Source organism: Artemia sp. Qi Xiang Cuo, chromosome 5, assembly GCF_049724085.1.
Source record: "Artemia sp. Qi Xiang Cuo chromosome 5, ASM4972408v1, whole genome shotgun sequence".
Lineage (NCBI taxonomy): Eukaryota > Metazoa > Arthropoda > Branchiopoda > Anostraca > Artemiidae > Artemia > Artemia sp. Qi Xiang Cuo.
In genome coordinates this window covers 35705071-35722149 of record NC_142798.1, presented here as the reverse complement: position 1 = coordinate 35722149, position 17079 = coordinate 35705071, and the positions used below count along the sequence as shown (strand labels likewise).

The 17079-nt window shown below is 35.1% G+C and overlaps 1 protein-coding gene across 1 annotated transcript in view; it reads left to right on the top strand.

Annotated features, from left to right (window-relative positions):
- Positions 1–11627, top strand: part of LOC148952088 (RNA-binding protein 28) — a 44380-nt gene extending 32753 nt beyond the window's left edge. The window contains exons 8-10 of the mRNA XM_089089528.1: positions 902–1051; positions 9167–9508; positions 11449–11627. Coding sequence (XP_088945654.1) covers positions 902–1051; positions 9167–9508; positions 11449–11604 — 648 coding nt within the window. The 3' untranslated portion in view covers positions 11605–11627. The remainder of the gene's footprint in view (positions 1–901; positions 1052–9166; positions 9509–11448) is intronic.
- Positions 11628–17079: the final 5452 nt, after the last annotated feature.

The window sequence follows — 17079 nt, the reverse complement described above, 5'->3', positions numbered from 1 at the left end:
TTAATTTGATTGCTTATTTAAAAAAGAAAGCTCTGTTAATCTTAAATTTTCTTGATTCTGACTTTGAGTTTGACTCCATGTTATTGGAACCGAATTGAAAAAAAAAATAAACACCCTAAATATACTTCAGACGGGAAAGCCTTCTGATTGAGCCCAGTATTTTTTGTGAACAAGTTTGATGGCTTTTGAAAACTTTTTTTACTTGCACTATTGCTTGGTAATTTGATATGAGAGGCATGGTCAGTTTAAAATTTGCTTAGCTTTCACTTGGAGTTTCACTCCATGCTATTTAAGTTAAATTAAAAAACGCTCATCGTTAATTAAGCTAAATTGATTAAAAGGAAAAAATAAACATGTACCTTAAAGGTATTTCTGACGGGGAAACTTTATTATGCATTTTCCTACTTATTTTGCTTTTCTGATGTATTTTCGTTCAGCATAGTTTTTTTTTCTTTTCCTCATTATTTTTACTTATCATACTTTCTCTTGGCTGCTCAATTTTGCATGGGTAAATTTTCCACGAGGCGCAGGGATTACGCCTAGCACGCTCTATTCTGTCATTGCACGCAAGCTACACGAGACTCGTGACTGAATATATTTGTTGTCTATTCGTCACTTGGGTATTATATTTTCATGTAGTTCCCCCGGAGTACATGCAAAATTAACCCAAACAGGCTTGATTTTGTAAACTTCCTAAGCTAAATTAGAAGTATTTGACGCTAAAACTTTGTTAGCATTCCTGAAGTGGACGAACTACTCTCTTTTGACGAGGTTTCCAGTTTGATCCCTGCCAAAATTTCCGTTACAAGAGTAATTTGTCATTAGCCCCTCCTGGTCTCGCTCATTCTGGTAGCTAATGAAGCTACTTAACTTTTTGGAAATTATACGTTTCTATTTTTAGGCGCGGGTTATGAAAGACCTGAAATCTGTCGACTCAAAAGGGAAACGACTTTCAAAAGGTTATGGATTTGTGTCCTTTGTCAGGCATGAAGACGCTCTGGCCACTTTGAGAAGAATAAACAATAACCCAGAAGTGTTTTCGATTAATAAGGTATGTTATACTTTTCATTATTACATAAAAAGAATGTCACTTAATTATCTTTTTTTTCCTTGTCTTAATATTGAAGACCGAAATTCTAAGCGAATTCTTTCGCCAATATATGTGTCAAAGGAATTTGCTTTTCATGGAGATCCCACATATTATATAGATATATTTATAAAAAAAAAAAAAAAAAAAAAAAAAAAAAAAAAAACAAAAACAGTAATAACAACCACCCCGAGAATTAAAAAAAACTTGTCCGAGGGGGTGGTAAAAATACATTAGAAAATAATACAGGACAAAGAAATTTTTTTTTATAAAACCAATAGTACGACCTAATCGGCACAACAAGCCTTACAACAAACAAATTCAACAATACTAATAAAATCAAAACCATACCCCGAGAGGCCACAATAAGGTACTCAATTATTTATTTACCCCCCCCCCCCCAAAAAAAAAATAGAACAAAAGAACTAAAATTCATACTTAGTAAAAAGGATTTCTTTTATTTCTTTCTTGAAAAAGAAATATCCTATTATTTTTAAAACTTTTATCTAGATGATTCTAACTTATAATTCCCCGAAGAAGCACACATGACGTCGACTTGCTAGAAACAGTTAATGGAGTATTAATCTCTCCAGAAGATCGTGAGTCATAATCGCTGATCTTGGATCTCAAATTAACTAAACTGTCAAAACATCAAAGATTTGTACCATGATGTAGCCTAAAAATAAACAAAAATGTATATAACTCTCGTAGTCCAGATGCTGGTAGTATCCTTATTCGCTCGTAGACGTTCCGCACCGAATCCCGAGGTTGTAGGCCAACCAACAAGCGAACAGCATTATTTTGAAGAACTCGGACGGGCCGGGCAACAGAAGCAAATGTACCGAGCCAAATGCTACTGCAATACAGAATATATGGATGGACAAAGGACAAGTAAAGGAGGCATAGGACATATGTAGGGAAAAATGCTTAAGTTTTCTCATTATACCTAGGCTACAAAATAAAATTTTACTCACAGACTGTGCATGGCATTTGAATGATAAAGTCTCATCAAAATAAATCGCCAGATACTTAATCGATAAAACACGCTTTAAAACTCCACCGTGTGTTACAATTTCATTAATCCAAGGATAAAAAACAGGAGATCGGGAAAAAATGACGAATTTTGACTTACCAAGATTAATCTTAAGCCTATTTACCCTCAACCAAGAATGTAACCTATCCACATTATCTTTCATCGTCAGGAGTAATTCTTCTGTCTTTGCAGTGCTGATGGCCACAGTGTTATCCAGAAATAATGACATAGTTTCATTCCGGAGACTTTTAGTCATATCACTAACACTAAAACAGCAAATATGGATACAATTAGGAATATCATTAATAAACAAAAGGAAAAGAATCGGGTCAATAACACATCCCTGTGGGACATCACAAGTGACTGGGCGCAATTCAGATTTAAAGAAGTTCATCTCTACAAACTGGTACCGGTTACTGAGGAAACTCCGTATGAGATCGAGAACTTTACCTTGGATCCCATAAACTTCATACTTTCAAGAGTAGACCATGGTCAACTGTATCAATAGCCTTCATTAGGTCTAGAAATATTGCACCAACCTTAAATCCTTTGTCTAAAGCCACATTAATGATACTTGTCAGAAATACCAATTCATCCTGTCCTTTCTATTCTTCTAGAACCCAAACTGATTAATATTCAAAATATCAAACTTATATGAAATGTGGTTCACCGAGAACTAAAACATTTTTCAATAAGACGAGAAATAACTGGCAAAACTGAAATTGGGCGATAATTACCAAGATCATTTCTTTCACGAGCTTTATAAACCGGTGTCACTCTTGCATACTTTAAACAATCTGGAAACTCACCCTGTCTGAAAAAATCATTAATCGACGATGATAGAATGCCAGATATAGATCGAAAAATATATTTCAGAATTTTTAAACTACCAGACGAACTATTTTTCATAGCAAGCATGGTATCCCTTGGCTCGTCCACGGTAATCCTCTTTAGATGCAACGATACATCTATAGGGGTTGGTAAAGTGGATCAAAAAGGTGGATCTTCCGGTAATGAGAAAATCATATCGGCTATTTTTGAACCTATTGAAATAAAATGATTCTGAAACTCATTACAAATCGCAAAACCGTCTGTAGCTATGGCCTCATTTACTATCAATTCAGATGGTAGTATATTAAGACTCTGACCTATAACACTACGGGTTATTTGCCAGGTCTTCAATGGGTTTCCTTCAGCGTCCTTAAATTTCAAGCTAAAATACCTTTTTTTTAGCGTCACGGTGAAAATTAGCCAGACTGTTACGAAAAACACGGTATTGTTCTTTTTTCTCATCCGTAGGTTCTAAAGCTTGTAACTTAAACAATCTATCTCTTAAATTTATTTTCAGAAGAAGATCTAGTGTTATTCATGGCTTCTTCCCATTATGCTTTCGCCCTTTCATATTTTTGACAACTCCCACTTCCTTAGCCTTTTCCAATAACTTACCATAAAAAAGTGCAAATTTACTATTTGCATCATTTTCCTCTCCAATCGAGGACATCCAATCAACTCGAACCAAATTATTACTCAGTTTTACGAGGGCATTTTTATCAAAAACATTAAACCTTTTACTCAAATCAGAAATTACTCGCTTATGAGTAAATACATCAAATTTAGCATAAACACCAAAGTGGTCAGATTCAATATTTACAACAACTTCTGGAGATCTAAAAGGTACATTTGAAAATATATTGTCCAAAAGCTTTGCAGAAGTCCTAGAAACTCTAGTCGGAATATTAATTCGTAGGGACTAAACCATAAGACCGATATAGATTTATAAGTTGAGAAGTCACTGAAGACTAAATAGGTTTATTGCTAAATTGCACTTTCGCCAGCTGTTCATGTATATTCTCAAAGAATTCCTGAATAAACATATTGATGTTGAAATTGCCAAGAATGAAACAAGGTTTATTGCTAAATTGCACTTTCGCCAGCTGGGCGGTAATTTATGAGACTCGATTTCGGTATTTTCGTAACCAAATGGTTTTGATGATATCGACATTCCACCGTTGTTCAGCCATTTAAGTATTGCATCTTTAATCTATGGTCGGTACCAGATTGGGCAATCATATCATACAAAACAAAAAACAAAACTTAGCTCTGTTTTGGATGTTCCAAAGGGCAGACTGATAGACCACCGCCAAACCCTCCTCCTTTATCCAGCCGTGGCACTTTACTGAAGACTAGATATATAACATATTGATGTTGAAATTGCCAAGAATGAAACAAGGTTTTTTGCTAAATTGCACTTTCGCCATCTGTTCATGTATATTCTCAAAGAATTCCTGAATAGAGCTAGAGGGAGACCTGTACACAATGACTAATTATGCATCAATATTATTTAATTTAGCTTGTAAGACTAGTGTTTCACACACCAGTCCATTATATTTGCGCAGGTCATCACAGATTTTCACGTACAGGTCTTCACGTATATAGGCTATTTTGTATTATTTTTTATATTATTTTGTTTTAATTTTACTTTATCCCCTTGTTAATTTTACGAGTTTTTTTTTTTTTTTTGGGGGGGGGCATTTTTGCTGACTTGACATTGGCCTTCTAATTTTATGAGTTTACTTTGTTTTTGTTTTTAACGTTTTTACGTATTTGACATTGACCCTTTTATAGTTTTCTGTTGTTGTTTGATTGTTTGTTTTTGTTGTTCTTTTTTCGCTGTATTTGACGCTAAAGTGCGAATTCGGCCATTATAGGCTTGTGATAGCCATTTTTCAGCAATAAATCTTATCTTATAGGCTGTGAGACCACTGTGCTGCCGTAGCTCTCGGTTTCATGTAAACAAAATATGCCCCAGTATATCCAGAAGAGCAAAGTTAGGATCACCTAGCCAAGTCTCCGTTAAAACTAGCACATGGAAGAAATTAAGATTAGCCAAATTGACTAAAAAATCAAAAGTTGTAATAAGGCCTTGGCTATTCAAATGAAAAATTATGTAAAATAAGTTTAATTTTATCCGTCAAAAACTATTAGTATAAGAAAAAGTTTTAGATTTTAGAAAAAAGAAAACACCACTTAAAATGGGTGGAGGGAGGGGGTGATGTCGATAAAAATTATACCTTCAATTCCAGCCCATCTCTTAACACCTATGTATCAGGTTTCTCGCCCGTACCTGAAATTTACGAAATTTCGTATTTTTTTCAGAAAGATACTACTGTAATGTGTTTTTATTGTTGTCTGTTTTCTCAGGGGTGATCATTTTATACCAGTGGTCGTACTTTGACAAAAGAGGATTCGCTCAAATGTAAATTAAAAGTTTTACTCCCCTTTTTGAATAACAAAAGTAATCACTTGACGATTTTGACTTTTCCTCGTGCAAAATAACAATTTTAGCCAAAACAGAGCTAAACTGCCATCAAGTGAAAACCCTGTGACATCTTATGTTTCATGGGTTTGAGGAGGCGGAAGCCCTGTCCCCCTGCCTAGCAGTTAAATTTACCGTTCGAAAACTATTAATTTACAAAATTTTGCAAAATCACTGAAAAAAGCAAGAGTCTTCCAAAAAGGGAACCGTTGACTGGGTTGTTCACCCCAATCGACGCTCATTATGCTAAATTTTATTCTTTCCTCCAATGTTTTATAAAATTATCTTGAAACACGAAATATTGTGATGGAAATTCAGTTTTTTTTTCAGTGTTTCAAGATTAAAGATCTTATTTATAGATAATTGCATTAAACTGAATCTTTCAATTATACCGCTTGTAAAGGCAGTTGATTAATACTCCTAAAACACTTGTAATTACTATCTGGCTGTATGTGTTGCACTCAAAATTGCTATCAATAAACTACTAGTCAAAACTAGCGTGTGTTTGGGAGAGGAGTGTCGAGCGGGGCAGCCACTGTCTGCATATACAGTATAACTAATTTTTTTATTTCAGCTATAATGATACTCTTTACTTTCATTTTGAAAAGGTTTTTGCTAATTAAATAAAAATGGAGCAAGGAAGGTAGAATAAAAGGAGTGAGAGGAAAAACCGTTTCGCCGGCTGTAAAAATAAAAAAAATTTATGTGTAGCATTTTTTTTATATAGTCTTACTAGGATATCCAAAAAATATTCATTGTACAAAAAAATAATTTGGATGCAGAGTTAATAAACAGAAACAGGACTTGTTGGGGGTGCAACTGGCCCATTGCGCTCCCCAAAAATTTGCAGAAGCGTTGCGCCCTGGTAAAATTTGTAGCAATTCAGAACCGCCAAAATAATTTTAGTTCGTTCTTAGTTTAATGTCTCTCTTTACTTTCATTTAAAAAAATCGTTTTTGTGCATTTAATGATAGGTCAGTCGGGCGTTTCTTTTATCTTGACCATTGTCTTATCTAAAGTCAATAGTTTTATCTAAGAAACTAATGATTGGATGCGGAATTTTTTCCTCTAGGGAAATATTTATGTTGTGAACTGATAGGGTCGCTGGGTCTAACGTGCCCCTTAATTGGAGTGGGCGCTGATGGTTACTCGAACATTTTAAATAGTAACCTCTATATATTTCTACTTATTTTGAGTCTATACCATAAACGAAATTCACTTTGTCCAATAATTTCTTGGTAGAAATACTCCTGTCAAAGATCGTAAGTAATTAAAAAATATCGTGAAAATGTTTAAACAAACCCATGCAGAAAAAAAAACTGAGAAAATTATTCGTGTCCTTCAGATTATAGGGAACCGTTTTATTCTCATGTCGGATAAATGAAATACACGGACAACATTAAGCATTTGCTGAGCTTGTTTAAAGTCAGAAATCTGCTTATGCCCATTCACAGGCAGCGATAAAGCTAAGGATTCTTGTTTTTCTTGGCAATAAAGACTTGGCCTATAACTGTTGACGGGAGCATTTCTCAACAAAGTACCTTCATTTTCCCCGTAGAATCCAAATGTAAAAATTTACAGAAATTCCAAATTGAAATTTTTACTTGCCTCTTTTCCATAGGCCTATGAAGGGGGCATGTTAGCCCTTCCCCTAAATTCTATGTCATGGTATATCCCCCAGCAAGTGATGAATATCCTTCAAAAAAAACTGCACCCATTCATTACTTTCTTAGATATTTACCATTGTCAATATAAAAAAAGGGGAACCTGTAATTAAAAGAGAACCGTGAAAATAATAAGAACAGGCGATGGGATAAAAAAAAACGTCACAATAGCTATAAATGGGACGAATAAATTACCTGCAGGATGTTCTATATAAATCCTTACAAGTCAATAAATATAAAAAAAATTATTGGCCCTAACAATTTCTGTTGAACTTGAAAAAAGAATGACTTCTTGTTGCATCTCAGATGGCCCCTTCAGGGGTAATTTCAAAGCTTTTAACGGCGACCTCTTTAAAATTTTTCATATGTAGAATGTACTCGAGAAAAGAAGTAGCATTTGTCTTTAAATTTTTTATTGTTAAGTAGTATATAAACAAAAAGCTACAAAAGCTAGGAGGTGCAAATCCCTCCATACGGCACTGGGAGGAGTGATTGAATTTTAAAACGCCACCGCTTCTGGAATTTTACATTTTAAGGTAAAATGAATATGTTCAAAATTAGAAAATGTATTTGAAATGTAGGTTAATTTGAAGTATACTCTTTGTTTAAAAAAATATATTCAGACATATTTGATTTTCGTCCTAATCTGGAGTAGTTTTATTCTGACACTTAAATGTTTATATATTTTTGTATGAATATTTCTCCAAAAGGGTTACCGATAGAAATTTTGAATGTTCCTTTCATGGACCGTGAAATTGGAGGGGGGTGACGTCTCTCGTCTGTTGAAGAATTGTGCTGAGATTTGGACTATATACAAATTTTAATTGTTTTTGACTTAAAAAAATGCTTGATCCAGTTTTTCGTGCTTAAAGCTTGCATTTGTAAAGACTGGTTTTCTAGAACATGATTATCAAATGTTTTTTAATCTCCTTAGACTAATGTGTATGTGTTACTTTATTTGGTCTCTATTTTAAGTTTTTAGTTACCTTCTATTGACAGCAACTTTATACCTTAGAAAACGCATTTTAGTCTTTTCCCCAAAGGCTAAATGACCTAAAAAAAAAGGTTTAGATCCAACGCGCGGGTTTTAAGATATTAGCTTATAAAACGTCAAGTGGGACTCCCTGTATGCATAGTAAAAACTAAGAAGGGGATGGCCGGCCTATAGCTTTCTTGCCCCTTACCTGCCCGTATTAATTTTACATCCTTCATCGATAATCCAATTTCGTTTCTACTTTGGAATAAAAAGGCAATTACTTTTTCTTATCATGAATAGTCCAAGAATAGAAGGAATCAGACGTCAAGAGGTCATTGGTGAGTATTACACCCTTTCTTTAATCGGCGATTATTTTATATAAAATCCATTTTGTCCTTTAAGTCACTAGACACCGAGTGATCTTCTTTGTTTATAATTTTTTCTGAAATCGATATGTTTCCCTTGCCATGTAATTTATCGTATAAAACTGGACTGAAAAATATGCTGAGAATAAGATTTTAACGTAGAAGATTTCTCGCATGCGTATATGAGAGTATGCGATATGTTGTTCTCCACCAAATTTGAACATTTAATCGAAATTTTCATTCCTAGCAATATGTAATTGCAAGAAGCTGAGACGCTGCAGTAGTCGAACACGCTGAACCAACCAAAACCGTGGTAAATTTGCCTTTAATAAGCTTCTCATCTCCAGAACTCCCCTGTATTGTATTACTCTGAATCAACAAACTTAGTTCTCCTTTTGCAAAATGTATTATTTCCAGAGATTTTTTGTTGTTTAGTAAAGTTGTATTTGGTGAGAGCTATGGCATTTCAGTATCACCTTTTTCAATCGACTATTGTTTTTGCGCCAACCTTATGATTTGAATATATAATGATGTTTTTTTAGCTTTAGCTCTTGCTGCCAATAGCACACACTTGCTCAGAAGGCATAGTCCTTATCCAGCTGACGGGATTCTACCACTACATCAGTAAACACTGCGCTTATGATATTATTAGCAATGACGTAGAGGAACTACCAATAACTTTTTCCTTTGCCGTATTGTTTATCTCCTTTTACTTCTTTTCCTAGAGACCTATCGTTGAATTTTCTGTTGAGAACATGAAAGCTCTTCGTGCTCGAGATAGAAGGCTGGAGAGAAGTAAAGAAGTTCTTGAAGCGAAGGAAACTGGCACGCCGACTGGACGAAAAGGAAAGAAGCGAAAAATTGACCTTGAGCATACTCCGGTGTCTGATAAGAAAGAAAAAGATGAAGATTATGTTGGAGCCTTATCAGATCCAAAAGACAAGAAACTGTTCACTCATATTGGTCCGAAAAATCGGCACGACAAAAAGAAAAATAGAATTTCCAGGAATTCCCTTAAAAAGAACAGAAGGCAGAAGAAGCAAGCTATCAAATCTTCGGGTGTACAGGTAAGATTCCATTTCCTGTTTTTAACCATGTGAATAGCCTTAAAACTGAACTTCAAGGGAATGTATATACAAGTGTTTGTGTATTTTTCGCTTTTTTTCTTCTCGTTCCTCTACATCCAAGCTGTTTGTTCGGGACTTTATGATTTGAGAAACGATGGGCCTTTTTCCTTTTATTTACTGGTTTCGTATTCTGCATTTTAAAGCACCGTGATCGCACTAATCTTTATTCGTAATTGTCGTAATCACGTCTCGAAAATATTACCCTCCCTAGTTCTCTCTCTTGTCTTATCTCCCTTTCATTCCCTCCCTCCTCTTTCTCTTTCTCTCTCTATCTCTCTTTGTTACTCTTTCTTTTTTTTAACTGTGGCGATGTAAATACAATCTACAACAAAAATATTGATTATTTAGGCTCCTGATTTAAATTTTCTGTCTTCTCGTAGAATTTAATTTAAATTTTATGCAGGGAGCCTCATAAGAGGAACTACATAGCAATGAAGTTTTTTAGGCTTTTAATGAAATTTCAGGATTTTGAAAGATATTTCAAGCAAACGTTTCTTTTTTCTAAGAATGAAAAAAATTGCTCAGGGTTAAAAAGTAAAAAATGTGTAAGTGATAATATTACCCTCTCCTCCATTCAGTTCCATACAGTGTTTGTCCTATTGATGACCCATGTTATGGTGGATATTTTGAGTTATACAATGTTTCTCGGGAGATTACTTATAAGGTCCAGTGCTTGTGTGTTCAAAAACCGAAAGTATGATCAGTGTTGATGCGTCGGATGGAGATGCTACAGATATGTTTTATTGGTGATTTCACCGATTTAAATTGCCTACCTATATATTAGTAGTTTTTTCCAGTGGTTAATTAGAGAAGAAGAAGCATTGTCTTAATTTTGGGTGGAAGTAACATGCTCAGCATGGTGATACCCATTGGACTATGTGGTGCAGTGGGTTAGAGTTTTAGAGAATAGCAGAGTGGTTTTACTAAAGACCATTGATGCTCAGTAGTTTTTCGTTCTGATGAATAGTTGAAAAGATGTCTAAATTATCAGACTTGCTCAGTCTTGAGTTTTATTTATTGTGTATATCTATTTTGTTCAGTTGATAGAAAAGCTATAGAAAAGGTTCTATCCTTATATGGTATACTAGATATGTGCATTGAAGTGATTAGCACTATATACGAGAGTAATATTGTAGTGAAAAGGGGAGGAAGTGATGCTAGTTGTTACTTTGGTGTAGGGTCAGGAATTAAACAGATTGTGTTTCATCTTTTTTTTTTATAAAGATGTTTTTATGAATTCCTGAGGAATTGTCTAAGGGTAGTTGTGATGTTTATTTGAACGATTTTAGATCAAACAATAGCATTTACAAAAATATGGTGAATTCTACTGTCTTGAGGTGTAATGAATGTCAGGTTTCCAAAGTTTATGCCTTTTGGAAATCAATGTGGGGTCAATAGGTCCTCGAAGTTGGTTAAAGTGGTCATAAGTAAAGATTCAGAGGGGGTTGGAAGTCAATGTAAGGGAGTAAGCAGTGAAGCTCTGAATAAAGTGAGGTGGAGGAGTTTGTGCTTTTGTTTGGGCCTCAGTAGGTCTCCAACTGACAATTTAACAATTTCCTGAGATTCACTTGCCAAAAATTCTAAGTTTCAAAAACAATTCCAAGAAATTAAAGAATAATAATATATACTTTATATACGGTTTGAAGGTAATTTTTCCTATAAATATTTTGCCCAAAATCTTAAGATCAGGACTGAAATTTCAATATATGCTGGGAAAAATCCCAAGAACGGATAGCACTGGGCCTCAGGTGACTGGGTTGTCAGTACTAGTAGTTTAATCCTTGCAATGAATTAGATCATGAAGCTGGAATAAATGTAGATTTAACAGAAGAACCCATTACTGCAACGTTGAAGTGTCTAAAAAAATCTAATTTTTTCAGGAACCAGTTGAAAAAAAGGCTAAGAAAGAGAAAGGGAAGAAAACACCGAAAAAGATGATTCCAGATAATAGCCAGTTCAATTCTTTAGTGCAATCTTATAAAGCTAAACTTAGTGCTGTCCCAAATTCTTCGCGTCAGAAATGGTTTGAATCGTAAAAATAAAGGCCCTTGCAATTTTACCTTTGTATTTTCTTAGAGATTTTGATGCCATCGTTTGCTGTCCACTGTCACAAAGGATTCCAGAATGGTCAGTGCTATTTGGGAATCCAAATAGACTTTAATTGCTTCTACACATTTAGAATCAACTCTTCATTGGTGATTACTTTGTATGTTACCCAACCCCCCACTACACTTCCTGGCTGAAGGGCCACGAAACGGAGATCAGCACCACCGGTTTGGACCTTAAAGGTCTAGTGCCGTCATACTCACTTTTTTTACTTACTTTCTATGGGATTTGAATTCAAGAGACATAAAATGTTCAGCACCGTCTTGTCACCCTCTGTATTGAAGAACTCAAAATACACTAAGACAGGTGATTACGCAGAGATTAGGCCTTTAACCCCTCCCCCTACTTGTTGGATCTGGATCTTTTTACGGGTTTTCTTAAATTGTCGTATAGTATCTACATATTCCACCTTTTTTTTTTTTTTTTTTTTTTTACGTTTTCGATATTGAAGCAGCCTCCTTTTTTCGACTTAAACCCCGTTTTCTAAAATAAATTTTTGTTTTACTAAAGCTGATGTATTTACTAAATCTAATATCAACCAGGCAAACACTTCAGGCTCAAAACGTCAATAAAGAATTTTTGAATCTTCTCAGTTGAATATGTTTTTCTATTATGTTTTTGTACTGAATGAAATGTCCCATTGCTTATATAATATCAAAGCGCTGCTTATATTATACCCCACTCTTTTAGCTTTCGTTATTATTGTGTCTAGTGATGTCACATAGGCAGTAGTAGCCATAGAAGCTTCTTTGCCCCTCCCTTTAGAAGACTTACTTACTTACTTAGAGTTATTGCTCCTGCTGGCGGTCCAGCGTAGAGAGAGAAGCCACTCATCGCATCCAGTTCAGACGATCCTGAGCTAGCATAGGTCTTGAACCGCCTTCTGGCAGAAAATTAAAGATCTCAACCTCCTTGATCTATCAAAAGTTTTTGTAAGCTTGCCTCCCTCCTCGTCTTTCTCTCCTGTGGATTTTTGCGCATGCGCACATGATTCATTGTCGGTATTAGTAAGTTAATTACCAAAATAATGGTCTTTAGGCCTATAGCTAGATCGAGAAGTCATTTTTTGTCATCCTTGTTTCGTATCTTTTGTCTGTCTCCACCTGTTCTTACTGCAAAATTGTCCAACTAAAAATAATGTATTAATCCATTCTTTTTAATTATTGATATCTTTCTTTGATTCTGGTAGCTTTATTCTATGACTTTTATTATTACTATTTTTTATTTGTATAAATACAAAACTTGCACAAAATACAATAAAATAATACGAATCATACATACTTCCACCATGCCAAAGCCTTGTCAAAATTAGTCTAACCTCGACAGATGTTTAACTTGTTTAACGATTGATTATCTTTATCTGCAAAAATAATGAAATTATCCCTTATTAAACCAAAGCTTTTTACATGTCTTGACCTTTTTTAAGCCTTGTCGAAGCAGCAAATTATGTAATTAATTTTTAACTTGCTTGTATTTTCACTTTGCAAAATACATAAGTCATAGATATTTACAGTAAAGGACAAACCGGCAGGATCCCCAAAGTATTTTTCATTGGGAACATTTGGATCTTACAAGGCTGACATAAAGGATAGTTATTATAAAATTATATTTACAGTAATGAAATCTGTTTATTATTGTTAAGAAGTTCGTTAATATTTTTGGTTAGTTCAGGCGTGAAGGACATATTTTCTGATTTTAGTATTTTTGGTTGAAAGTACTAAATCAGCGATAGCTGATAAACACTCTACATGATAATTACATAAATAAAAACAAAAATAAATAAATAAATAAAAATAAATAAAAACACTCTACATGATAATATCGTAATTCCTGCCAAATGTTTAACTTTATAGTTAAGTTAGACAAACGAAATCGAGAAGAATCAAAACCCAAAAAAGAATCTCAAAAGAATTTTCGGTTAGAAGACAAACAATATTGAGATGAAAAATGGAGTCTCAGTGTTCGACCGCAACAAGCTAAGGTACACAGCCCACTACTAACATACAAAGATGCCGTAAACTACGCAAGTGATAACTACGCGTCATTGTTACCCTTCAACGTTGTTTTTATTCATTGTGAAGTCATCCATTTCCCTGAAGAAAGAGTAGTGAACAAAAGGGTGCGAGGATCACAACAAATCAAAAATGACAATTAAGCACAAAGATTTACGTGGCTAGAAGACATGAGACAATGAGAATCACAACGAGTCAAAAATTAAATGAAGGACAAAGAAATATGATGTTAGAAGACTTGCGACTGCAAGAATCATAACGAGTCAAAACTAAAATAAAGGACAAAGAAATGTATGGTCAGAAAACTTGCGAAAAAGAGGATCCTAACGAATCAGAGACGAAAATGAAGCACAAGGATCTATGCCGTTAGAGTTGTGAATTAAAAACGAAAATGAAGGGCGGAAAAATATGATGTTAGAAAGCATGTAACAACAACCATCAAAACAAGTCAAAAACTAAAATGAATTACAAGAGAAAACGTAAACTGCGCAAGTGTTAATTACACGTCATTGTTACCCTTCAACGTTGTATTTATTCACTGGTGAGTCCTCCGTTTCCTTGAAGAAAGAGTATCGATTAAGGGGCGCGAGGATCACAACAAATTAAAAATGAAAATTAAGCACAAAGATTAAGTGGCTAGAAGACATGCTAAAATGAAGGACAAAGAAATATGAGGTTAGAAGACTTGTGAAAGCGAGAATCACAACGAGACAAAACTAAAATGAAGGACAAAGAAATGTATGGTCAGAAAACTTGCGACAACGAGGATCCTACCGAATCAGAAACGAAAATGAAGCACAAGGATCTATGCCGTAAGAATGTTGAATTAAAAACAAAAATGAAGGGCGGAAAAAATATAAGGTTAGAAGACATGTGACGCTAACTATCAAAACAAGTCAAAAATTAAAATGAAGCCAAAAAAGCGTAAACTACGCAAGTGTTAATTGCAACGCAATGGGGACCCTTCAACATTGTTAGTAATAATTAAAAAAAACTCTCCGTAAAAGAAGTTTTTCAAAGTAAAGGCCATTTTAAACTTAAGATCAGCAGATACAAATGCCTGTTAATATTCAAACCCAACACGACCAGAAATTACTATTAAAAAATAAATGAAACCCAAAACGAACAGAAATTAAATAAACAATCATAGCAAAGAAACATACAGCAAGTAATAATATAAATGAATCTTACAGCGAGTAATGCTTAAATTGAATATGCAAATCAAGCTAAAAACGAAAAAAAATTATTTTGCTACTGAAGTATAAATGAAATCCAAAACGAACAGAAATTAAATAAACAATCAATGCAAACAAACATACAATAGAGGGTAATATAAATGAATGAATAAATATTAAAACGAGTAAAACTTAAATTGAATATGCAAATCAAGCTTAAATTGAACAAAAATAACTACAAACAAAAGTTTGGGTATCACTTCCTTCTCTCACTGCTAAAGTCTAAAACCTACCGCGTCATTGGGGCTTTACTGAAAACTATATGTGTCTTGAACAGTCTTGGGACGTATAAACAAATTCAAATTGAATATTAGATATATAAGGATATTAATTATTGATAGATCCATCAGTTCAAGATTTTTTTTTTTTCACTGCAATTTTATTTTTATTTTCAATGCTGTAAGAACTAGAAAAGATAATATTTGTAATATAATTCGTTATCAGTGATGCGCCAATGACGCAGTAGGCTTTAGGTTTTTACAGACCCTATAGAGGCAATTGTTGTAAAAAAACAACACTGTACTTTTCGAGCTTGGACTGCCATCTTGCTGTAAAAAATACTGCTTTTATCAACATCTTTCGATGGGGCTGAAAGATGGCAGTCGATTGATACCTTCGGGGAGCTGCTGTGTGACATGTGGCCTAAACAGTGAGTCACCAAACCAAGGGATAAGAAAAACGAATGAAAAGGTAGGCAATTTCTAAGCTAGAAACTGGAAACAAAACGAAAAGGTGGGAGATTCCTTGCATGTCATTTGCGTATAAAATATATACCGTTTAGAATTACTGTAGTTGAAATTCACGAAATGTGCAAGAATTTGAATCAGTAGCAAGATAAACTTCCTCCTGTTGTAAAAATACAACATCGGACGATCGTGGCTCAAAATTGTGAAACGAATAACTAAATTTCGTTTTCTTTTTAAATGGTGGAATCTTACGACAGACTAAGAAAACGAGCTCAAAATCGCCGAATTGACGCAGAAGAGGCGGCCAAGTATATTTTTGACATTCGAGAAGACATGTTGTCTGACTTGTCTGACGATGATGATGACGATGATCCAGACTTCCTGTCTCCAGAAGATCTTATCGATGATCCTGATGCAGACTTGCTCCCTCTACTGGACAATCTCCACTTCTTCTTGGAACAGGATGACGTGGAGGCTAACACTGAACCCAGTGACGATGACTCGGGGGAAACTCCACCCTCCATTCAGCAACAGCAACCGGTAACAGCAAGTACTGGAAAATCAAAGAAGAATTCGAAAGTCCAAGAAAAATATAGGTAGCCGTCATAGAGCCCGATCTTGGAGTCGGAGGCAACATAGTTTTACGTCTGATGAGTACCTTGCCAGAGAAAATGAACTAAAAGATTTACTTTGACAACTGGTTTTCGAGCTTGAAACTAATGAGTTTGCTCAAAATTAAAGGATTCCCTTGCATTGGTACGTTGAACAAAGCGCGACTGAAGGGCTGCCGGCTCCTCACAGATGGTGAAATGAAGAAATGAGAGAGAGGAAAGTCAGATTACAAGACTGACATTCATTCGGGCGTTATTGTAGTGAAATGGTTAGATAACAACACGGTTTGCTTGGCTTCAACGTATGCAGGAATAACGCCACAGGATACTTGCAGACGCTGGAACGTTAAGGATAAATCCAGGGTTGAAGTTTCAAGGCCAGCCTTTGCTTATGAGTACAACCGTCATATGGGTGGCGTAGATTTAGCAGACATGCTGGTGGAGATGTGCCGAACTCATCTTCGGACACGAAAATGGTATATGAGAATCTTCTGGTGGCATATTGACACAGCAGTCTGCAATAGCTGGCTTCTTTTCAGGTCAGACGTCAAAGCGCTGACTTCAAGGACAGACGAACCGATGATCTTGAGAGCCTTCAGGTCTGAAGCTGCTGCAGGGTTGTATGCCTCAGCGCGTGTGATGCCCCAACGTAAACGTGCTAGACCATCCGCAGATGTTGAAGCAAGTCCCAGCCCCATTCGAAGTCGCAATCGAATCCGACCGGCAATATCTGCTCAAGCCGATGGACTTGATCACTGGCCAAAAAAGACTGAAAAGCAGAGCCGCTGCAAAGAGTGCAAATCGGGATATACCACTTTTGAATGCAAAAAATGTGACCTTCCACTGTGCCTTACTACCAAA